The sequence below is a fragment of the Petromyzon marinus genome, chromosome 17 (genome assembly GCF_048934315.1).
Source record: "Petromyzon marinus isolate PM22_M1 ecotype Great Lakes invasive population chromosome 17, UKy_Petmar_22M1.pri1.0, whole genome shotgun sequence".
In the NCBI taxonomy this organism is placed as follows: domain Eukaryota; kingdom Metazoa; phylum Chordata; class Hyperoartia; order Petromyzontiformes; family Petromyzontidae; genus Petromyzon; species Petromyzon marinus.
In genome coordinates this window covers 11943055-11968317 of record NC_133683.1, presented here as the reverse complement: position 1 = coordinate 11968317, position 25263 = coordinate 11943055, and the positions used below count along the sequence as shown (strand labels likewise).

The window sequence follows — 25263 nt, the reverse complement described above, 5'->3', positions numbered from 1 at the left end:
TCGCGCAGGCGGGCGCGACGGGCACTCCCCGCCAGGCTAGTGGGGTCCTTAAGATAACCTCCCCCCCCCCCCGTTAAAGCCCCCCACGTCACCGCACGCTATTGGCTGGTTTTAGCCCCGCCCCCTCTTATCAAGCCCCGCCTATCAACCCCTCGCCACCTCGTCTATTCCACGCCCCCCCTCGTTTCCCCCCCCCTCCACGCCGCCGCCGCGCCCCCCGCCGTGCCAACCGGGGCGTTGCTACGGGTGACGTCACCGCACAACATCACGGGTCGTGCTAATTGGGCGTCGCCCGCTATGACGTGCGGTGTGGCGGTGACGTCACCCTAACGATCCTCCAGCCTGATGGGCGGTGTCGGAAGGGCGACGTCATATGCCCGGCGGCGGCACCGCGAGGTGGGGGGGCGATCGAGTACCGCGACCGACGTGACGTCACGAGGGCGGGTTACGTTGGTGGGGGCGTGGCTACTGGGCGTGGCTACACGGGCGGGGCGGTGGTTTCGGACGGGGGGCTGCCCAGCACGTGGTGTTTTGTGCACAAGGCGTGGGCACTGAGCTTCTTCATTAGCGGAGTTGTTTGGTGGCCGTGAGATGCTCCTGATGATGTTGCCGCTGCTGTAAGTCGCGTTTATAGGCTTGTTCCTCCCCGCTGCGTGCATTCTTCTACTCGGCGTTGTTTCCCTCGCCCCGGACGGCTGAGGTTGTGTCTTCTATAGAGAGGCTACTGCGCTGGTACACGCTGGACGACCCTGCTTTGTAGGGTTCGAGATTGAATTGTGGCTTCAATGGTGGTGGCGGTGGTGATGGATTTAAAGGCTCCACCAACTTGGTGTCCTCGGGAGGCGCGCGTTGGGTTGGCTGCTGCTGCTGAGCCCATGGAACCAAAGGATGTTGCCACTGCTGTTGCCTAGTGGCACAACGTACTGATTGAAGCAGTCGCCTACTACAAAGAACGGAGTTGTTCGCGCTGTGGAAGACTGCGTCTCCTACCCCCGTCGGCGAACTGACCCAGGCGTGGAGAGAAAGGCAATGTGGATGAGAACTTTAAATTGCGACAGGGATTGACTGGCGAAACCAACTGGACCGCGACGAGGACTCGTAAGGTTTTGAAAGGCTCAACTTGTATTGTGATGACAGTTTTGTTTTATTGTGTACGGTGCTACAGTGTTTACGCGTGGTGGTCACGAATAAAAGCGTTCGCCTTGCTTGCTGTGATGTGCCGCTTCGATAACCCTGCTGCCTGAGGATTGTTAGAGGGTGTGTGTGTGTGCGCGCGCACACGGGTTTAAAGGTTTAAATGTTACGTTCTGTTAAGTCAATCATCTTCCACGACCGTCATCCCGCTGCGGTCGCTGTTCAGAGCCGCACCCCTCCTGTGCAGACAGCCAAAGGCGTTAACAGTAGCGGGTGACGATGCCCAGTTTGTGTTTGAGCCATAGGAAGTTGAATTTTTAACGGCACACGCCCGGTTACCAAGACACGTTCAACGCAGCCAGACAGGGCAAAGCTAATTTGCTTACCGGTGGATCAAAGGATTTGTCCTAAGACGTCCGTCAAAGTAAACGCGTTTTACATAATAAACGACGTTCCGGGCAATGGCCCTTCCAGAGCAGAAAGGGACATTGCCCAACACGCAACAGTATTGACGTTTGAGCGCTTTATTTTATCAGTGTGCTTCTGCACTACTGCTGATGTAGCGTCACAAAACGATATTTATTTAACAGGTAAAAATAAGATGTTCGCTTTAAAGAAAATCTAGGTCGAGTAACTATATTTAGACAATACCCAGGAGAGCACGTTTGTTAATTAAACCTACGACAATCACTCGTAATGCGTTTAACACGTAGGCTTTCGCGACCAATAACGTTTTTTTAGGTTCGATCGCGTTAAATATAAATGTGTCGTTAAACCCGCTACCACCCGACACAGCCAATTAGTTACTACTTCAGCACATCTGTGTGTTGGAGAGTAGACCCACACGATTTACTGCCAGCACTGACCTTGGCTTTATAAATTTGTGCTCAAAGTGTAAATGTTGTGGGTTTACTCTCCAACACACCGGTGTGCTGAAGTAATACATTGGAACGTTTTGTTTACGTGACGCCTTACTGATTGGCTGTCGGGCGGTGGTGGGTTAACGACACATTTTATATTTACGTGACATAACCAAAAACAAACACCTCTATTATGGACATTGAATTATATAACGAACATGGTAATGTATAGCGCATTAACAGCTGGGGTGGGGGGTAGTTGAGATTATAACAAATTGCCTGAAATATTCAGGAATTTTTTTAAAAAATTGCGTGAAAAGAAGCGAACGGGATACACAGAACTCTAATAATATTAGGAGAAAAATTAGAAATCACAATAACCGCCGAAGACGCCTTAAGAAATTGTAATATTTAAATAACTCGTCGACATTCGTCCATGACACTGTGGCTTTAAAAATAACCAACACTAGGCGACGTTTCGGGCAATGTCCCTTGTACATTTTGTGCTATGAAGGACCATTGGCCCAAACGTCGCACGTATATTTGTTTATTTTAAGGACTCATTGTTATTGAAGGATGTTGTAGAGTTTGTAAATTGTGCTTGTGCGACACTGCCAACGCAACTGCAGCATCACCGAATAACGTTTAATATGGAACGTATAATACACAGGTTAATGGCCAATTAACACCCGATCGAGATAGAACGGTTAAATCAGTTGTGGAATTGTATGCAGATCTCACAATCATTTTTTAAAATATATTCTAAGAATCGAACCGTTTCTCAGATGAAGTTCCTGCTGTCACTTGCAGCCAGCACTGCCATTGACAGTATGAAACAATGGAAAAGTTTCTGGACCAGATGGTACAACTCTGTACATCATAACAAACAATAGGAACCGGTTGTGAAATGTTAACGTTGAGATTAAATAGCTCAATCGTGAAATTATGCCTCAATTATTCTTCCATTAAAAAACGAGTAATACAACCGACTTAAACAATTGCAGACCTATTCCCCTCTTTATACCATTTCCTGCAGAAATGGGATACATTGTCCTTGAGATTATAACCTAATGTCTAAATGCCAGCGAATCACATGAGCAAGCTCGGTTTTACTAAATATTTCGGTACCATGGATCATATGCATATGTAGTGACAACGCTGGATGTCACTATGCTGTGGGTGCAGTACCGGCCCTAGAGGAGCACGGCGTGTGGTGGAGCGACATCGCCGGATACCACAATGTTGTGGGTGTAGTACTGACCCTAGAGGGCCACGGTGTGCGCTAAATAATAGCGCTGGATGGCACCACGATTGAAGTGCAGTGCCGACCCGACAGGGTGTGTGGGTGCCGACCGAAGGATAGGGTTGTGTGAGGCCATGGCACTCTGGTTGACCCGGGAGGACACGTGACCGATTAAGTTGAGGGGCCCCAAGAGGGGGCTAGCGGGGTCACGTGATTGGGACCCAGATCCTTCCCGAGGATTCTGGATGGTGGGCGTGTCCAAGGGCAGAGCCGGCCATGCCACAGAGAATATAAGCCGGGTCCCGAGAGGGACCGGGGGTTGTTGTTCATCCTGGAAGAAGCCCTTCGTCTACGCTCTCCGTTCAACGAGTCTCCAACACGTGGACCCGGGCCGAAGTCGTTGGTCCCGGTCCGTAGTAGCAGTTACATTGTAACTAGTGACGTTAGCTTGGTGGTCACCACCAGGCTAACTACACCAGTCACGTTGTAACTAGTGTAACTAGTGTAGTAACTAGTGTAGTTAGCCTGGTGGTCACCACCTTACGTTGTTATTCTGTTAAGGAGAAGTTACCCCGTGTGTTGGAACTGAATAAATGTGTTGCCTCCAAAGTCTATGTCTGCGACTCAGTTGAACCCATTACACATATCTTCTATCTATCCCAGTGTTCTTCATTGCAAGGCCCGCGGGTCACTGGCGGCCCCTTGTGGCCTTTAATGCGGCCCCCGGTGGTCTTTAGTGCGGCCCCTGACGTGCGGCCCCCCGACAATACACATGTGAAAACACCCCCCTTATCATCACACTGTCAAACCCAACAATGGTTTCAAATGTGTGGCGGCCCTCGCACACTGTCTTATCGGCGAAAGTGCCCCCCCCGAAAATGAGTGAAGAACACTGCTCAATATATCATTCAATGTTCTGTGGGGTGCCGGCATGTTCCCAGCGTTGTGATTGGCTGGAGGTTACACGCCGCCTATCTCGACTTCTCGTTGCCCCCCCCACCTCTTCACGTGAAGACATCAGAGGGAGGGGGGGCAATGGAAGGGGGGGGGGTCCGGTGCACGGGCGCGGTGCAACAGGTACATTTGTGAGAAAAAGTTTCACAGGTCATTGGATTCCTCCAGTCTAAAGATTCATATCCAAATGAGCTCAAACCTCCCATCAGTCACGTGACTTCTGTGTGGCCACTCTTACTGTGAAGACAGACACTCCCCCGTGCAGGAGCATCGATGCCCTTATGCAGGAAATCTTTGATATTTTTAATTAAAAAAACATTGTCAAGTGGAGCTCAAGATAAATGAGTACAACAGGTGTCACGTGTATTTCACCCACCCCTCTTGGACATGTGTAAAATAGCTTAATAGCTCATCTGATTCCTCCAGCGTAAATACAAATGTTGATTATGATTTGAAGACACCTGTCTTCATAACCCATCAGTGTATATCTAGTGCAGTAATCGAAGGCATACCAGGATCAGGGTGCTGCGGTGGCAACGTATTAACTACCTCGCCTGGTATATGAGGGTATGGGTTCGATTCCGACCCTGAGGTCCTGTATATTTGGTCTCCCTGTAGGTGTGTGGATTTTTTCTCTAGGTCTTCTAGTTTTTACCCTCCACTTTTAGAAACATGCATTTGCAGTATTTTGGTTGCTATTAATTCCCACATGAGAAGCCACTTTGGATAAATTATTTGTGGTCAAGTCGCTTCTGGAAAAGAGCGATATAGTTCAGTGGGCATTACTTGGGAAAAAACTGAAAGGAGCAGATGAGAGGACGTTGCTTTGGGAAATCTTCATAATTAAATGCAAACATCGCCTAAAAAAGTGTCTGTCCAGTTGATGTCATAAATAAATGTGGATATAAAAAAGTTAAATGCACAAAGAAGCATGGAGAGATGCATTCTTGGGATTACACTGAGAGAGGAAGAGGAACACGTGATGAGAGAACATGTGCAATTTATACGCATTGACTGCTAAGAAAAGCAAAGTGGTTTGGGCAGGATGCTTCACGAGATGAGATTTTGGCCAGTGGTGGCGAGACACGATGGAGTGGGAGAAGGGAATGCCCAAGGGCATCCACCAGATATGGAGTGATGAAATCAGCTTGAGTACAAGAGCCAGATGGATTTATGCATGGGGAAGCCTCATCCAATAGTTGATCAATCATAGCTGATAGTAACAGGCGCCAAAAAATCATGGAAAAGCAGAAACGCGGTGAGCCAGTTCCAAATTAACCCCATAAACTCTACGGTCCTCACATTAATTGCTATCGGCGAATTAATGTGCACCTCCATTTAACGCGGTTAGCTTCGTGCAGTGCAAAAGAAGTTCAACATATACACCAATGTGGGAGGAAACCTGGAGAAACCACAAACGGTGTGAAGTTGTAACACTATCCCTTACAGATGGAACAGGTGGGGTCCACATTTTGCTGTACCGCATTCTCCTGGCAAGCCAGGGTATGGGACCTTGACGCCCACGAGATTGGTTTCACAACACGTGTGTGATCCACCAATTCGCCTCCGCAGTGCTCAATGTACAGGCCATGTGCATAGCCACCCCATGAATAGTTATAAGACATGACTGACATGATGGCACACATCTTAATGCAATCACGTCTCATAACTTATTCATTATGGCAGTCAGGAATTGGTTTTAAAGCCATTTTTTCTTTCAATAATTTTTTTTGCAGTGTGCATGCAGAACAAAAAGCTAAAATGCAAAAAAACGCAATATAATATCCGCTATACCGTCTCAATGGTGCATCTCTGTATGATGCACCTTCAGGGAATGCGATACTTCCATTTAACATTTAAAGCAGGAAAATACAATTTTATGTATCTGATGCAGGATCTACGATTTTCCTGTACTTTTTTTTCACGATGATACAAAACTAATATGTAATGCACATGTCCCCAAGCCTTCGTCAAGCCACTACTGATTGAGGGCCTCCCCACACTGTGTGGGTCGTTGGGGTGATTAGACCACACTGCATGGCAACGTTGCATCTATGCTCTCACACTTTCAAACAAGACCTGTAATGTTGGTTCAAATGCATTTTATTTTCAAACAAGCAGACGGGTATGAATATTTACAGCTTCAATTCATAAAACGGCTCTCACGGACAAACTGCTTTACCACATCATCAAATCGTTCATCCTCACGAGCAAAGCGGTGTCACCACTTAACCATACCGAATCCCAATCAGGTTATTCTCTTTTTCTGCCAAGGACATGCTGCTCCTGACCAGCTGCAATTATTTTTACACCGGCTTGTTTATCGGTTGGATTGCCATCTACTTAGATCTAACCTATAAAACACCTTGTTGCTTTGTAACACGGGAATGCGGGAGCATTGGTCGATGAAGCCGTGCGTGGCCGATAAGACTAACTGAATTCAAAACCAATCGGGGGTAGCTTTGTTGATAAAGTTGCTACTGGAAAACATGAATGTTCAAGCCCACAGGGCCAAGGTTTTCAATGCCCCTTCAGCAATTTCCCACAAACCTGCTTCTCTCATTGTACCGTATATAGCGTACAACATATACCCCAGAGGTTAGGCTTGTTGACCTGTCAGCTTCTGAAGGCACACGCACAATGACCATACTGTTTGCCTGACTGCGCATTGCTGGGTGTATGAACACGCAACCTGGATTCTGAAGAACAACTTCTGGGCCCAAGAAAGCGGGCACTCGGTCACACTCGCGCGAGTGCCACTCACGCTTGATCGATATTGTGTTGCTGAGGCTCAGGGGCAGTGGAGCCGTGCAACAACGAACGATTGCCACGCGAGAAGCCCGACTTTTGTTTCTGAAGGGTCGGCGGGTTGTTGACTGCCGTTGAGCTGTTTGCATACCCATTTATACAACTTCATTATTCCTACACTGTGCTTCCCCACCGCCCCTCCTTCCCCAATTGCATTTCAATTGTGCCGCACGCCGAGAGCTGTCCACTTGGAACTCTTACGGCGAGTCCCGTCGGAGAACGCCTTGTGTGTCGCTGAACTACTTCTGAAAACCCTTCGATAGACTTCTATGCGCACGCTGCACGTCCTTACAAAGAGCGCTCGTATCAAGGCAATGGCATTTTATGTTATTTAACTCTCGAAGCTGCTGTAATCCTAAGAAAAAACTAATCAGTAGGTTATTTTGTGCATTCAATGGCGACTAGCACCACGCCCATACACTCGATACACTTGAGAACACGGTTATCATCACACAAGTGACTGCCTGGATTTGAATCAAGGATCGAGGCAGTGCTGGTTAAGTGCTCTCAATCGCATTAGCCCACTGAACTATCTGGCCACTTCATGTCGTTTAAAAAAAACATTTAATAATAAACGTTCCACACTGTAAAATGCCACGCGCGGCAGGTGGTGTGGGTGTGGATTACTATGAGATCTAACGACTTTACATTATTAGGGGCAATTGGGACAGTTCAACCATAATATATTACTGCCCGCACAAATTGTGCTTGGTCTGCTGCATTGGGAACAACACTCTCACAAACTAGAGCCCATCGTATAGGAAAAAAATCATGCATACGCATGGATTATGTACTCCACTTTCTAACATGCGTTTCATCTCAGAAATATGTAATTAACAGTACGAAAGCCAATGATTAGCTGTCAGGGTAAAATATGTTTACATAGTTCCAACAGGTCAGGTTAAAATACATTTGCATCTGAATAAATTTGTGTCTCCAAGATTTGGGCAACCAATTTTGACCAATACGGTAAGTCCAGTCTTTAATAAGTCTCTAAGAGCAACACACGTTTAAAATGTATGTGTTCAAATTGGATCTTTACTAGAGTCATAGTGACCCTCTGTTATGGATGGCTGGACAGTGGACAAATAATGCATAAACTCTTTCAATCTTAGTTGGAGAGCAGTCAAGAGGAATGAGCACAGCCTGAATGCTTGTATAATGAACCCAATGTCTTCTCCTGCCAATGATAATCCTACTCATGACAAACACACATGCAGGCCCAGGTTCAGACTACGGTACCCGGGCAACCGGGCATTTCCAAATAAGCCAGTCCCAGAGTTGGGCCATCACACACTTGACCGAAACTTAAACCTCGACTTCATATTAAGTTGGCAAAGACAAAACATGTAAGAAGGTATCCTCAACACAAACCGTCGATTCTGTGCCAACTAGCTCAGTGGCCAGCACACTGACCGTTAGGTTTAACACGGTTACGACAAATGAAGCCAAAAATATCTTTACCTGAAAACTGTAATTTAATCGCAACCCCCAAAGAAAGATGTTTGGGTTGAACCAGTCACGTGGTCAACAAATGGAGGGCACTTGCTACTTTAAAGACAACGGTGTAACGCGTGTTCACCCAAGGGCAACGAGCCAGAAATGAAATTGATGTGTGGCACCAGTCATTTTCATCAAGACTGTTTTTACATCAATCTGTTTTAATGCGAGTGTATGACACTCAATAAGCAGACCGGCTTTCCCAACTTGTAACGTTAGTGTCGGGTGGTGAAATCTCAAGTGTATGACACTCACAATGCGACCAGCATTCCCAGCTTGGAAATGCTGATAGATCGATATAAGCATTACGCATACGAGGCTCGATAAGGGTTTTTTTTCCCCAGCTTGTTAATGCCCGTGGAATAGGTGAACGTGTAGCATGCATAATGACTGAATGTAATGGCTTGGCCAGCTTGCTGTCTTGAATCTGGGACCATGGTAAATGCAGGTGTTAAAGGCTCTATAGACCAATAGGCCTGCATGGATTGTTTTGATGAGTTTCCAGGATCATTAGACATCCTCGGAGGTGCCTAGGTTTTTAAAACAAAATCTACTTTTATTGTGGAGCACAGACGTGGCACACAGTAGCCAGGCACGCCATAGCTTTTCCTAACTTTCCAAGCATACTTTTGTTATCGTGATGGTATATTGTATTTTAAAAAAACGAGTCACGTGGATTTCTAATGGCCTTCATTGCCACCTGTTGACAGAATGATTAAGTCACTTCTTGGGCCGTTCCAGGATATTGAGAAACTTCCCTCGTGTCATCTCTCGCGCTGCTAGCACAAACACACAAAAAGACACAAAAGAAATACCCACGTTTAGCCTTTGCAGGCTGCTGGAGCGGGTGCTGTTAATGATCATCACAGACACTTAAGCATTATTGCAGGCACAAGCTCACCCGGGTCTGTCAATTGTCAGACACACAGCCGGCTCAGCGGTTTTTTTTTGCTGCGCTTTGAGATGGGCTTTAACAACAACAGATCGATCTCAGTAATCTCCCAAAGCAGTGCCACGTAGGGTCAATGGACATTAGTGATTGCTTTGCTTTGTTCATCAGGGCTCAGCTGGTCTCCATCCACAGCTCCCTCAACTCCTTACCTGCATCTATCAGCCCCATTCAACCTCGACAGTTAACCCCACTGACCCAAAAGGAGGCGAAAGAGTTGTGCTCACTTATCTGAATACAGCTACCAAATCACAATATTTCCATTGGCCCCGTGACATAAACAACCAACTGTGGCCCCCAAAGTAGGTTTGTGTAAGAACTACTATTCCCCCCCCTCTACGTTAAAGAGATATACAGAAGTGATATATTTTCTGCGGTATTGTTTGGATCCATGTTTGAGATCAAGCTACTGAAACGAATCCTGTTATCCTGTATCGATGATAACTTTGGCGAGTTTTGACAAAAATACGTCATTATTTTTACGTATTTGTTTCTTCCAACAGTCAGCAAGCTAGCGCTGTACATTGTATAACTATGCCATACATATTATTGGTTCTTTCGGTAAAGTCACGTAGAAGGGAAACAATAAAATAATAAAATATAAAACAATTAAATTATCACGACGTTTCGACTGCAACACAAGCAATCATCATCAGGTGTGAAAACCACAACAAGAAATTTTGAAAAAAATGTCTTGCTGTGGTTTTGAAAAAAATGTCTTGCCACTCTATGAACAAGGCCTGAGCCTCCCCTAGCTTGACTTGGCCTAAAATAGGTAATTGGAGCACTAGTAGTGTGGTAAGAACATGAGAAATAACAGAGATAAAGGTAGCTAGACATGCAGTGGTACTATATCACGTTCCTCTACATTGTCATGCCAATCGAAACACATGCTTGCCAATCAAGGGGTAACAGTTCCTTGATTAAATGCGTTATTCACACTCATGATGACATGCGTAGAATCACGAGTGTAAGAAATGTTTCGATTGTTTTTTTTGTAATTAGTTCATGGAAACTTTGCAGCCTGTTTATGATACTTGTGCCAAACGCATTCATGAATAAAATCGTGACCTCAAACATCAAGGTGTTAATTGTGGTTGGGTCAAGGCTGTTAGTGAGCATCTGTTCAGGCTGGCATGGTGCCCAAGGTAGCGTTGCCCAGCACCACACTGCCTTTTCACCAGTCATAATGTTTACACACAGCACCAAGTAACTAATTGAAGGCTCAGCTGATCTAGAAGAGGCTCAGGAATACTCTTTGGTTCTATTCGGTAAAGTCACGTAGGTAAAAAATAAAACAACTACATGACTTTACCGAATAGAACCAAAGAGTATGGATCCTTGCAGTCACGAAAGCTTTAAATCTAGGCTCAGGAATGGTTCAGATAAACATCCCCAACGTTGGCTCTGAGAGCCTCTTTGGTTCTTTCGGTAAAGTCACGTAGAAAATAAAATAATAATAGAATACGACGTTTCGGTTGCAACACAAGCAACCATCATCAGGTAAGAATGAATGATAAAACAGACACGGAAACAACACAGGCAGACACACATGTAGCGAGAGACACACACAAAGACACACCGACCGTGACACACACCAAGGAAACACAGACACGGAAATAAAAGTCAAACACACATGCAGAGAGAGACACACACAAAGACACACCGAGCGTGAAACACACCAGGGAAACAGACACGGAAACAACATAGGCAGACACACAAGTAGCGAGAGACACGCACAAAGACACACACCAAGACAAACAGAAGGACAACGAATCTGTGCCGAGGCCTTAAAAAGAGAGGGGGGGAGAGGCCGCGGCAGAGAGAGGACTGCGGAGTGGAGCAGTGTGGAATTCCGGACCACAGTGGCCGGAAGAGACAATGGTTTAGAGCAAGAAAATCGAAAGTTTGAGAAAGCAAATTTTGTCAAATTAAGAAGTGTAATGCAATGCAACACAGAGGGTCGGTTAACACACAGTTAACGCATAGCCTGGTTGATTAACGTTCTTACAAAGATTGCTAATTTAGAAGTTAAGTGTGGAACAGACAAGCAAGGAGAGATTTAGAGAGAGAAGTAGGAAGTTTGACAACAAATTTAGTAAAATTAGACAGTGTAATGTGATGCAACGCAGAGAGTCGGCTAACACACAGTTAACACATTGCCTGGTTGATTAACGTTCTCCCAGAGATTGCTAAAGTAGAAGTAAAGTGTGAGTTGTGAGTGGTAAAGTGTGAGTTGTGAGTAGTAAAGTGTGAGTTGAGTAAACCCTCCCTCCGTAGAGGTGGTTCAAACTAGATTAGAAGCTTTCGTGACTGCAGGAATAACTCTTTGGTTCTTTCGGTAAAGTCACGTATAAAATAAAATAATAATAGAATACGACGTTTCGGTTGCAACACAAGCACCCATCATCAGGTAAGAATGAATGATAAAACACAGACACGGAAACAACAGTCAGACACACATGTAGAGAGACACACACAAAGACACACCGAGCGTGACACACACCAAGATGAAACACAGACACGGCAACAATACAGGCAGACACATGCAGAGAGAGACACACAGAAAGACACACACCAAGACAAACACTTCTTAATTTGACTAAATTTGCTTTCTCAAACTTTCGATTTTCTTGCTCTAAACCATTTTCTCCTCTGGCCACTGTAGTCCGGAATTCCACACTGCTCCACTCATTTGTCCTCCGCAGTCCTCTCTCTGCCCCAGCCCCTCCCCCCCTCTCTCTATTTAAGGCCTCGGCACAGAGTCGGTGTCCTTCTGTTTGGCCCTGAGAGGTTAAAAGCAGCGCTTACACTCGTCGAGGCCCAGCTGGTAGGCCAAGTTCTGCAGCCCTCGCACCTTCTCCATGAGGTTGGCCATGGTGAGACTCCCAAACTCTGCAGGCATAAACAGGGCCACACAGGTGAGCAGGGGGCTCAAGGTGAGCACGGGGCTCAAGGCAACAGGTTGCCGAAGAGGTAATTATAATAACTTTCGTTTTATATAGCGTCATTCATGCGAATAGCGTCCCATAACGCCGTACATTAATTTATATATAAGGACCACAATCGCATTTGCAGCCACTACCAAGCAAATTAAAAACCCTACTACTAAGCAAAATCAAAAATGAATAAACAAATTAAGAAATAGCGCAAAAACTAAAAAGCATAAACTAAAAAAGTAATTACAACAAAGAAGTGCGCAGAGAACGTTGATTCGTGGGAGCGAACGCGAGACAGCACAAAGCAAGTCTAAAATCCTTCCGCTTGTTCCTTCCTTGAGATGCGGGCACATTCAGCCGCTCAACCAAGGCTAAGCTATAGTGTTAGAGTAGAGGTGACGGTGGGAGAGGCGTTTGAAATAATTTAGCCAGTTACTCAAGTAGATTTTATGTGGTTATGATTCAGAGGAATTGGCTACAAATAAGTTGATTTCGATTTCTGTCACAGAGAACAGTTGAACAAAATAGTACGGTGAAACTAGCAGCGTCAAGACTTCCAACACAACCCTCAAACCATTCAAAATAAAGCCACCGTCTCGTTATGGCGCCAAAGTTTGTTTCACAAAGTGCCCGTTAATTTCAGTGTTGATTTGAAGCTTTCGTAACTGCAGGAATTCATACTCTCTGGTTCTTTCGGTAAAGTCACGTAGATAGAAAAAATAACTAAAGAAAACATGACGTTTCGGTCGCAACACAAGCATCCGTCTTCAGGTGATAAAATGATCTGCTGTTGTGGCTTTATATAGGCACGCGAGGGGGGGAAGGGGGGGGGAATTTTGTCGAGTCGTGGCTGCAGGAGTTCACGGGGAAGAGGGGGTGAGGGTTTGTATCGTGCAGGGATGGGTGGGAGCTGGCACAGGGGGGAGAGGGGGTGGGTTTATAGTTTAACAAATCAACAGAATCTTGCAGCATTTAAAAAAAGACTTAGTCCCTAATGTTTGTGTTTGTAGAAACCACATATCAACAAACAAACGTCAGTAAATTTGCACATTTGAAGATTTTTTTGCCCATTTCCAAATATCAACAGAAACAGCCCATCCAACAACAAATAAAAAAAACTCAATTTCTGGCCTCTATGTGCTGTTGTTGTGCCGTGTGATGGTCACCTATGATATACGCTTTCCTTTTAAGGCCACAGTATCATTAACAAATGTGTTGCGTTCTTTTTATTATCTGTGCTTGTACACCACTTACGAGTATCTCTAAATAATTTGCTTAGCGCATGAAACAGGCCCTTAACACAAATTCAAATGAGCAATATTGGTTCAAGTGAAGGGTGGCATTATTATGGAGGGGCACGGCTCGTAATTTGTGAAACACCGCAGTGATCGATGATTGGCTGTTATTCATGACCAACAGTCCTTGTAGGCCGCGGGCTGTGGACATCAAGACGCACGGCGCGGAAACTAACGCGCATTGCAATCCCAGGTCACCTTGCAGCATGTCCAGGTCGTCCTTCTCGAGGTCAGCCATCCATTTCGGAGGGGAACTCGCGATGGGCTGCACTCGTCCACGTGAGCACGCACACACAGGCAACAAAGAGGCACGTTTGCCGATCACGCAGAACTGATTGCAAACCCCATAAAAATTAGTTTTTTTTTTAAAAACTCATACCTTTTAGAACTGCTTTTGTGTTTAGTTTGCTGTCCTTCCACCAGCATCTACGATTAGCACGGTTGGCTACATACGGTGCGCAAGGTCAAAATACACACATACGCCGCACACAGCTTGGCCGGCCAAAGTGTGACGCTCGTGAACCCAACCACGTCTTCCTATAATACACGCAGTTTTCACTTATGGTCTTCTGCCAGAGACAACAGGCAATTCTGATATCATATGTTTACAAACGTCCACGTGATGTCAAATGCATTTCGAATTTTAAGTATTTTTTTTTTAATCTGTGGATTGAAACTCAAATGTCACCGCTCAGAACAAGCATCTGCAATTGCAGCGCTGAGCCAGAGGAGTAAACTCTACATTTCATTGGAAGGGATCAGTTTATCCATGGGACAACCATTGTTATCTTTCCACCGAGGCAATAACTTTATCAGCCTCAGACTGATGAAAGTCCGAGTCAACCCTTGACCGAGATTTGAACTCCTTACCTCGTTTTTAAGTGAACATCTTTAACCACAGCGCCACCTGGCTGAATGATGCAGTTGTAACTCAGGAAAAATATAACTGCTCGGAACAAGGATCATCACCTAACATATGAAATTTATACATACGTAGTAAATGTTTCTGATGTAATGATGATGGTGCCGAGGTGTTATTTTTTTCCTTTACTGATAACTCATACTTACGCTTTTAAACGAAGCCGCAAACTCCGCCACACCAGGAACTAAAGGGTTAGGTACACACGCACAGCCACGCACGTACATGAGCACACACACAACCACGTATGAATGCAACACCAAGACAAAGATCCCCCTATAGGCTTTAACAAAATGGTGGGCAAGTGCTGTTACCGAGCAACTATTAAGACAGGCATGGGACACGATGGGGTGAATGGCCAGCACCACACACGCCCACTTTTGTCTCCCCAATGCTGATGCTTACACACCGCAGCATTTAAGGCTAAGTTGATCTCATGGAGATTCATGACCGGTTAATATATTCGTCACTGATATTGGCTGTGAGCAGGAATCGAACTCGGGTCACCAGATTCTTAGTGCAGCACGCTAACCGAGACACGACCGCTCCCCACAATATGAATGCAGCACCACACACACAATTGGGATCTACGGATGAAGTGTACATTACAAATATCAATTGTTATTACAAAAGGACACATGAGCAGAAGCACAAACACACAAAACGCATGCACACAGGAGCTGCCACATGAGCACACAAAGGGACAAACGCGCACGTGCACACACACGTACGCACAAACATGTATGCACGCTCAAACATCACACACACATCCAAGTATACATGAATTCGTACAAAGACCCTCTGTAAAGCCTTAACAGACTGTTGGGCAAGTGCTGTTAGTAAGCACCTATGAGTGCCAGCACGGCACACGAGGGGGTGGATGGCCAACATCACGCCCAGCCACCATTGTCTCAATCGTGGCGATGTTTACACACCGCATTAGGTACTAATTTGAGGCTGAGTCGACCTAGGGGAGGCCCAGGACCAGTTCAGATAATCCTTACTGGTGTTGACCGTAAGCGGGAATCTAACTCGGGTCACCGGGTTGGTAGTGCAGTGCACGGACCACTACACTACCGCTCCCCACAAGTATACATACACAAGCACACGTAAATATAGACGTAAGTATATGCATACAAAAGCACACGTACAACAAAATTACAGATGAACGGAAACACATACGCACACATAAAACACAACCGAGTACACAATAGTGACAGTGTGATTGCACACTGTTGCTCATTGCACAATCCTCCTCCCCAGCAGTTCTAAACTGCACAGACACTCGAGAACCATGGCAAAACGCAACTGTGGCGTCCAAGTGTGACTATGGAAACCTCAACAACACAAGCGGCACCACTTCATAGCTGTCAACCCATACGGTTTAGCGGTATTCTTGTACAAAGAAATTGAGTTTTCAGGTCAATACAGCGTACAGTAAAACCTTGGATTGCGAGCATAATTCGTTCCGGAAACGTGTTTGTAATCCAAAGCACTCGTATATCAAAGCACTCGTATATCAGTTGTGATCACGTGACGCTTGGCAGACAAAGCGTATACGTACTGCTCGTATTGCAAGACCTCGTTCGTTTATCAAATTAATATTTATTTTGCTCGTCTTGCAAAACACTCGCAGACCAAGTTACTCGCAATCCAAGGTTTTACTGTACAGCTATTTAAATGTGGGCAATTTGTTTTGTCTATTTGTTTGCGTTTCTCCCTTGTGATTGGACTTTGTAGGATGAACGTTGAGATTTTTAAAGGTACGGGGGTGACCAATGTGGTCTGAACTGGTCTGTAATAAGGTAGGCAGCACTGATAAGGGGTTGACAGCGATGCCACTTCTTTAGTTCTCTTGAGGGCTTCACACGTGTGCGTCTTTGTGTTTGCCTTACTCTGCTCTGGCCACAGCTCTGGAGATGACCTGTCCAGCTTCTCGAAACTCAACAGCGATTGTTCCATGTCTGCGACGACACACACATGCGACACACGAAACATGACAAGCAACATACTCTACCAATGTGCCCAAACAATAACGTTTTTAATCAGTGCGTATTATCCGCTATGATGTACGGACCACATCCGTGGATATTAAATAGAAAAAAAAAACACAGAAATGGCTGTGCAAAAATATAACGGAGAGGAACCTGCGTGGAATTACACAAAGACAGAGACACATGTATTCGAGAATATAAACTGGTTAAGGACGTAACGTTGACTGTCAAGAAAATAATCGGAATATGCATATATAAAGGAAGAATCCGATGCGCTATAAAGCTCTTTTTCACAGATGAGCTTGGGCAGGATATGCAACTTGAAGGGCCGGTGGGGTGGTCGAAACTAACAACGGAGTTGCAGCAAAGGCAGAGAATGCACTCTGAGGGCACATTGACCACAGAGACAGAGCGATGAAATCAACTCATGTGCAGGTCCTTGATGGATTAAAACTTCGCAGGCCCGTGAGAGATGGCGACGGCCTGGGCAGGCTTTCATCCAACCGTGGACTGATCATGGCTGGCTGATGATTTTTAAAGTTTGAGACTTACATTTGTCTTAAATGAAGTCACGTGAGCACATTATATAATAATTGCCAAGCATGGTAATTTAAATACATTCCAGTAATGTGGTGGCTTGGGAGGCAGAATTTGTGGATGATGCAGAGAAGCAGCGTGCACTAAAAATAGAAATGACTCGTGTAGAATTCAATATGCCAGGTACGTTTATTAAGTGGGCCAGGTATATATATTCTTGGTTCTTTCGGTAGAGTCACGTAGAAGGGGGACAATAAAATAATAAAAATATAAAACAATAACATTTTCACGACGTTTCGACTGCAACACAAGCAGTCATCATCAGGTGTGAAAACCACAGCAAGAACATTTTCTTGCTTGTGTTGCAGTCGAAACGTCGTGAGAATTTTATTGTTTTATATTTATATTATTTTAGTGTTTCCCTTCTACGTGACTTTACCGAAAGAACCAAGAATATGAATCCCTGCAGTCAGGAAAGCTTTAAATCAAAATTTTGGGCCAGGTATGTGCATTTGCGAAATGCAGTTTTAATGTGTGTTGAACTTCTTTCGCACCGTACGTCGCCAACCGTCTTAATCGGAGGTGTGAGGGGATATATGACAAACTAAACACAAAAGAGCAGCCTTAAAGCAATGAGTTTTCAATCGAGATGACTCAAAGATGCATAACTTCCCGTGGTTTCCCAATATGCGAAGAGCGTTCCAGACGGCCGCAGGAGCGCATCCGAAAGCGCCTTTGTCCGATGGCTAGCCAAAAGCAGCTGCCGTGAGGATGGCCTGGGCTCTCTCTCTGGACTATGTTTACACGCAGCTAAGAGAAGTATCTCCCTCCTCTCGTGCGTAATGGGGCACAGCACGTGGGTTTGAGTCATGGCCACGGCCAACATCGGCGGCGAGCAACATCTGAACCCGGTACTTGGGACACCCGTTTCACCAAACCGCCATCGATCAGCGTGGCGAAAGTACGGTCAAGTAAAACACGCTCACCTCATCGAATAGTGGAATAGACCGTAATTAATTTCACTTCTTTCGGAATCTCAATGGTGGAAATTCCACATTCATTGACGGGAACCGGGGTTGAATGCAACCGACTATTTTATAGAGGCACGACAAAGTCCTGGGTTTTCCTCGACCCCCGTTTGGGGTGACGACGACCACCAGGAATTGAAACAACAACTCTCTTAAGAGCGCAGAGAAAGCCCAAACAAAATGCCCTCTTGGGAGGGGTCTACCCGAGGCCTTTCCGAGAGCCAGGGGACTTCGACGTCAATTTTTGCGGGTTCGGCGCGCCTCGAACGTTCAACTCGCCACGGGCAAAGTTGCCCAAAATGTACCCGGAACGAGAAAACTTTATATAAAAAAAAGTTTCTCGCGAAACCTGGCTGGCGTCAGAACAAACACGCAAAGCAGGGGAAAGAAAAACAAATAATCTATCGGCATTAAAACCACAGCAACGGTGATCGAGAGTCTGACCCGAGTTATCGGGGTCACTGGGTCATAGCCCACCGACCGCTCGCTCGCAAATCCCTGAGGCGGCACTCGTGCACGAAAGAGTTACCTCGAAACCAAAAAAGCCGTGCGCTTCACTAAGCCATCATTGGGTTGTCAATTGCAGCTTCTTGTTATTGTTTTGCCGGCGCACAGAGTCCCGCGCCCCTGCCTTGAACCGTAAACGCGAGACGCCGCCGTTCAGAATTAAACGACAACAACAACAAAACAAAACCGGCGCCGGAGTCTCGGCGCTCATAGCTGGTGGCGTGGTGAACGCGCGGTCGGGGACGAGCGAGGGGAGCGAGGGAACGAGGGGACGAGCGAGGGGAGCGAGCGAGGGAGCGAGGGGACGAGCGAGGAGCCTCGCGGCACCGCCGCCAATTTTGGAATTTACCCGCACTCGAGGCCGCCATCTTGAACAGCGGAGGCACGTGACGCGACGGCGAAGACACGCCCGCTCAATACCTATCCAGTGTGGGGTTTACAATAATTTTACTGCCTATCCAGTGTGGGGTTTACAATAGCCTGCCGCTACCTATCCAGTGTGGGATTTACAATAGTCCCCACTGCCTGTCCAGTGTGGGGTTTGCAATAGCCCCACTGATTGTGTAATACAGGCGTGTCTCGCTTAACGAGCGAGATACGTTCCGCGAAAATTTCTCGGCAAGCAAAAACATGTTAAACGATCACCGTTTTGTCCCACTGACTCCCACGTTAAAAGCTCAGTTATGTTTCTGCCACAAAATGTTCCACTTTTTAAAAACTTTATTAACGTGAGAAAATTTGTTTGTGTTAAAATAAAGAAAACATCAAATGTAATACCGCACGAAGAATCATAGCGCTTGAAGGGTATTAGATGTTATTGGGCATGGGGAGCAGCAGGGGCCGTGCAGGACCGCTGGTTCAAATATCACTCACCACTGATGTGAGCCATGGCTCGGAATCAAACCAGGGTTGCTGGTTTCATAGCCACAATGCGGACATGCGAGATGAAGCGTGACTTGGATATCTGTTAAAAAAATAACTTCATAGCTAATCTAATTCCTCCAGTCTAAATAAAGATTCCGTTCTATACGCCTGTCCTCACACGACTACCGGTAATCACGTGGCCACACAACAGCTGTGTGCCGTCGTGCGCCCCCTGCTGCCACAGAACGCAGATTGGTCGAGCGGTTTCTGCTCGCTAAACAAACATTTTGCTCGGTTTCCGAACAAATGGGTCTAAATTCAAATTGCTCGTTATAGCGAATTGTCATAGAAATAATGCTCGTTAAGCAAGACATACCTGTATCCCTATTGCCTATGCATTGTAGGGTTTATATCCATATTGTATATGCAGTGTAGGGTGTACAATGCCCATATTTCCTATAAAGTATAGGGTTTGCAATGGTCCTGTGTTACCTATGCAGTGTAGGTCAAGATGTAATTCTGTTGCCAAAGGTGTTGACGCTCCCACACCTCGCCAGTGTTCCACCTTCGGCTAGATCCCACAGCTGCTGCATAGTGGACACAGCGACTTCCAAGATCTGCCCAAGCACAGTTGTCCCCCCGAGGTCTTCCCCTTGGTTGCTGGGCTTGTGCAGACAACCACTCAGGTGACTGTCTTTGTTAGCAGACCCTCCTCCATCATGCGGACGTCACAATGAGCGCAACCGTTTTTGCCTCTCCTAAGCATAGGAGACTACCTCGCCTGGTATACATGAGGTCGTCGGTTCGACCCCGACGCCTGTATAATTGGAGTTTGTATGTTGTCCCCGTGGTCACGTGGATTTTTCTCTGGCTCCTTCCTCCGGTTTCCCTCCACAATTACAATTAGAACATGCGTTTATAGCATTTGGCTGCTATAAATTTCCACATAAGCCACTTCGTTGGGATAACATGTGGCCAGGTCACTTCTGAAAAAGAGCGATATAGAGCTACAGACTCACCTGCCATGTTCCCTTCAGGAATTCTTGCATTGCTCATTCTCTCTTGCTGTAACATTACTAGCAACTGTCTCAAGACATGCGTGCTCAAATTCCAGCAACTTACCTTCGAACCGATTGATTAGCACCCAGCTCTGTTCCACAGTAATTGCAGAGGTCATCCATGCCTCAAATACCCTCCTGATTTCCCTATTAAACCAAAACACACAACCAAAACTCAACAGTAACAAACAAAAAACCATGCATATGCATGGAATCGGCAACGTTTTCAAAACGCTTTTGTCCTTAGGAGCATATTAACTAACAATAATTCACTGCACAGCAGGTTAACTCTATTAGTGCTGGTTTTTGTCCAAGTTTTGGCGAATCTTTTGATCAATAGTAATTTTTTCATAGACTTAAAGCATATAATAGCAAAACAACTTTACACGTGCTAGCATTTAGTTAACATTTATCGTTCTGAGCATTACCATGCTCCACTGTTGCAGTCAGTCATGGAAAAAACAGAGCTTACGCATAAAGGTTTCAACTTTTTATTTCATCTGTTGACACTGAGAAGAGATTCCTTCACATGTGCCACGACAGTTGAGTGTACACACATACATCGGGGTGTCCCTTAATGCACAAGGGCAGGAGAGCGGATGGTAATGCCCCACTTAATTTGTGGCATTCAACGTATTCCATCCATTCTTTATCCAGAGAGAAGGGGGGGGGGGAAACACACACACAGATTCTCAGAAGAAATTAAATAAAACTAATTTCTCTTCAATCTTTTGGATAAAATTATTAATTCAATTGAAAATAATTTCGGGTTGACATTCTATAAAATGTCGAGTCAAAAACAACAGACCACCTCTGCCAGTGCTGTTAATGCCACCACCGCACATCACAGTTGCTTCCTCCCTTCATCCAGATACCACAGCTGTTGTTTCTTTAAGGGAGGCTATGAGAATCTCTGATTTTAGCGCTTCCCCCTCCCCATTGGTCGGTTTCCTTTTGGTGCCACGACAATTACATTTCACAAATATTTCTGCGAGGCTCAATAAGGGGGTGTGCGCGCATTCAACTGAGCTCCAAAGGGCTTTTCTATTGAACGACCTGTTAGCCCACAGCGCATCGCAACGGGAAGCTAACGGTCTGTGTAGCTGCAAGGCTCAGCATAAGGGTCGGCATGCCAAAATCCAGCCAATCGGAGGCACCGTACGTACCTTCCTTCCAACTCTGGGTTCACGAACACAACGTGTGTGCGCGCTCATTGGCGGAGCAGGTGCGTGACGTCCCTTATTGCGAGGTGCTCGCCGTCCGAACGCACCGTTCAATAAGCACTAACCACAGACTTCCATCACGTGGCATTACGGAAAAGCTCTCTACCATTTGAATGCACCTCAGGACACATGGCGAGTTGGCAGCCCCGCCTGCTTTTACATAACCACGCCTACTCAACCACTGGCCCTGCCCACAGAGTGTGGATTTGCTCTTCATAACATTGTCCATCTACTCCTCTGCCAACCATGCCCACTGCTCGGGCGTTGTCCTTATAAGTCAAGGAGGAGGCCAGAAAATATTAAACTGGGAATGAATCCCGACTTCCAGAAATTCTTCGGGACACCAGGACAGCTCTTCTGCAACTGCAAAGCTACCAATTTGGAATGTTCGATAGCTTTACACTCCAATGCCCGTCTTGATAACCTGCCTTCCTCCATCCTGCACGTGTAGCACCCATCACAACCATCTCTTGAACATTACATCTACAATGCCTTCCTGGCACATTCTGGTATCTAAAGAGGGTAAACATAAATCTTGACTTAAAGCTTTCGTGACTGCAGCAATTAATATTCTTTGGGTCTTTCGGTAAAGTCACGTAGATAGTTTCAAAGATGACGAACGCTTGTGTTGCGATCGAAACGTCGTAGTTTTTGTTGTTATTTTTTGCTATTTTATTTGAACCTGTCTACGCGACTTTACCGAAAGATCCAAAGAATAGGGTAAACATACTTGGTGAGTAACCTGTGAAGGGGTTCGTGGAGACAATTTCAGCATTGCTAAACAACAAATGTCAACGCACCTTGATGAAAATAATGTTAAGTAAACAGTGAGCCTGTAGTGACCACCCCACTTTTTTGACGTGTGGGCAACAGCTTAAAACAGAGCACAGCTGCTATGAGATGTCGCATACAGTCTCGCGTGTGTTGAATCTCAAAAGTAATTTCTTAGGAAATCCCCATCTGAGACTCAATACTTTGTATTCAAGCAGATGCTGCTTGATATGTATTTCTTTACAAGTGAGAGTTAACCAGACTACAGTACACCTGGAGAAAACTCCATGCATGGGGAGAGATAACACTCAATTGTATACGCAAATAGGACAGCAGCCTACTTGCTGCACTGCCTCCCGCTGGCCACTTCGTATCCCCATAGCAGGGTTGTCCGATGGACGTGTTTATCTATCTCATCACGACCCACCAACCTTGCCTTCTCAGGCTGTTAGGACAACACGACACACATGTATAAGGCCAGAAAATCGGGGTGGGAAAGCAGAGGAAGGAACGGAGCATCTATTTAAAAAAAAAATTGCAGTGTGCAGTGTTCGCTCTGTGTAAATGCACGCATTAACCGCAGCTCACACAGTGTACTCATGACAGGCCACCTCTCCACGCTTCTGCCTCTGCGCCTGCTGCTGCTGTTGTGGTGTCAGTGGCGGAGAAGGATACCCAGCTCCATCCCCCACGCTCTTCGCTGCCCCAGTACAGGGTGGGGACGATGCCGACAATGGAGGAGGAGGCAGTGGTGGCGGTGGTGGCGGCGGCGGAGGCGGTGGGGACGAGGGAGGCGGTGATGTGGCCGTCGCGTTCGCTGGCGGGTTTTTCCGTCGTGACAGGACACCCTCGAATGGGACCTTCTTTCTGACACCGATGCCCGAATCGCAGTCCTCCTCGTCACCTCTCCTCTTCCCGTCAGGTGACTTCAAGGGACTCCCCTCGCCGGCGTGCCGCTGCTTGCCCTCGTCGGTGGCCGCCCCTCTTGGCGCCAAGCCTAACCCCCCGACGTCCGGCGCGGTCGTTCCGGCTCGCGCACCGCCAGCGGTGGCGGCAGCGGCAGTGCATGCCGCGCGGCCCTCCTGCACCGACGGTCCCCCGAGGCCACCGGGCCGCTGCGGCAGCCTCACATCGTGGCCGCCGTCATAGTAACACCTCGCCGCGGCAGAGCCCGGAGTCGCGCCGGAGGTGCCAGAGAGCGCCAGGCGCTTGGTCTGCTTGGCCCTGCCGTCGCTACCGTCCGGGGCAGGGAGCGCCGCCGAGCCGTGCCGTCCACCGCCGCCGCCGGCACCGTTGACGTCGCTCGGCGAGAACTCCCTACTGCCGGCGCCGTCTTGCGCGAGCCGCAGCCTCGGCCCACCGACTCCACCCTCGGCGCCAAACCTCACCATCATGCCCCCGCCGCCGCCGTCGCGGTGAGGGTGCTGGTTCTGTTGCTGCTGTTGCTGCTGCGGCGTGTGGCGTAGAGGTAGGTGCTGCTCTCCGCTGACCGGGCGGCTCGGGCAGTCGGCGGTGGAGAAGTCGCGAGTGCTGTGGAAGCTCTCAGTGCGTCTGGCACGGGTCGTGAGTGGACTGTCGCGCGTGGCGCGTAGGCTGCCGTACGGGCTGCAGTCGGCCGTGCTCCACAGGCGGTCGCTGTAGAAGCGGTCACGGAACGCGTCGCTGGGCTGGAGCTGGAGGCTGCAGTGGCACGAGGGAAGGGGGGAGCGAGAGGTCACCTTCAATTTACCGCAAAACGTCATCTATCGGCGTGCGTCTATCGATGGCAAATCTGAGTATTTACATTTGTGTTAGAAAATTACAAATATGCTACATTGTGTCAAATTAGAAACATAGCTTTTACAGGTTGAAATAGTATCCTTGAGTGACAGATATTGTTTGTGGGCCATTTCTAAGTAGGCCACTGATAGCACGGTGGTGAGATATTAACTAACTCGCCTGATACACAGGGGGTCGTGGGTTCGATCCCGACCCAGACCCCAATGCCTGAATATTTGGAGTTTGCGTGTCTCTCTCCCCGTGGTCACGTGGATTTTTCTCCGGGTCCTGCAGTTTTTCCCTCCGCATTTCAAAGCATGCAATTCGAGTATTCAGTTGCTATAGATTTCTGCACAATAAGTCACTTTATTAAGCAATTATTTGTGGCCAGATCGCTTCTATATAGCTCAGTGGGCTTTATCTGGTAAAATAAAAAAAAAGTTTATAGTTTTAGCATATGGCCATACATACATACAGAACACTTTACACGCAATTCGCTTGACATTACATCTCATCCCAAAACTTTTGAAAGGGCACCGACAGTGCCATCCATCCCTCTGCAGCCACAATGTGACGCAAAACACCTAGCCTACAAGCGGGCAATCGTCTGCCTGTCTGTGGAGGTGATCTTTACGTGTAATTCCAATTGAGTAATTTGTGGGGAACTTATAGAATACGGCATCGTTGGACCGTGATGCCAGCACACAATGGCCTAATCAACACAATTTATTTACACAACGGTACGTAACATAACACAATCTTACACTCGGGTCTCGGATGCCCATCTAACCACGCTACGGCAGGACTAGACACGGTTCGCTATCTCGGCCTGGACCACAAGCTGGGTCCCGGACCGCGTGGCTAGAGGCTTCTTCTCCCCGACGTGGATCTTCGTAACACCGGCACACGAAGAACCCCGAGC

The 25263-nt window shown here is 46.9% G+C and overlaps 2 protein-coding genes across 11 annotated transcripts in view; both read right to left on the bottom strand.

Annotated features, from left to right (window-relative positions):
- Window positions 1-6278: 6278 nt before the first annotated feature.
- Window positions 6279-19125, bottom strand: LIN52 (lin-52 DREAM MuvB core complex component). 3 transcript variants are annotated; one of them, XM_032956142.2, is made up of 6 exons: window positions 19017-19125; window positions 16497-16565; window positions 14751-14788; window positions 13881-13947; window positions 12260-12343; window positions 6279-9278 (listed from the first exon to the last, which is right to left on the bottom strand). In XM_032956142.2, the coding sequence occupies exons 1-6, from the start codon at window positions 19033-19035 to the stop codon at window positions 9220-9222; spliced, it is 336 nt and encodes a 111-aa protein (XP_032812033.1). In that variant the 5' UTR covers window positions 19036-19125; the 3' UTR covers window positions 6279-9219. The 3 variants fall into 3 exon arrangements, with proteins under 3 accessions (XP_032812033.1, XP_032812034.1, XP_032812035.1); XM_032956143.2 differs by having other exon boundaries at window positions 6279-9275; window positions 19017-19124; XM_032956144.2 differs by lacking the exon at window positions 19017-19125 and adding an exon at window positions 18690-18929.
- A 1941-nt stretch (window positions 19126-21066) lies between these two features.
- Window positions 21067-25263, bottom strand: part of LOC116943331 (BTB/POZ domain-containing protein KCTD3) — a 32876-nt gene continuing 28679 nt past the window's right edge. For all 8 annotated transcript variants that reach the window (XM_032956139.2, XM_032956137.2, XM_032956136.2 and 5 more), the window contains exon 20: window positions 21067-24263. In XM_032956139.2, coding sequence (XP_032812030.2) covers window positions 23168-24263 — 1096 coding nt within the window. In that variant the 3' untranslated portion in view covers window positions 21067-23167. The remainder of the gene's footprint in view (window positions 24264-25263) is intronic.

Coding starts and splice junctions, on each gene's coding strand:
- LIN52 (XM_032956142.2), bottom strand. Junction 14,789..16,496: donor AGAGCTGTGGCCAGAGCAGA/GTAAGGCAAACA, acceptor CTAACCCTTTAG/TTCCTGGTGTGGCGGAGTTT. Junction 12,344..13,880: donor CGACCTGGACATGCTGCAAG/GTGACCTGGGAT, acceptor TTATGCCTGCAG/AGTTTGGGAGTCTCACCATG.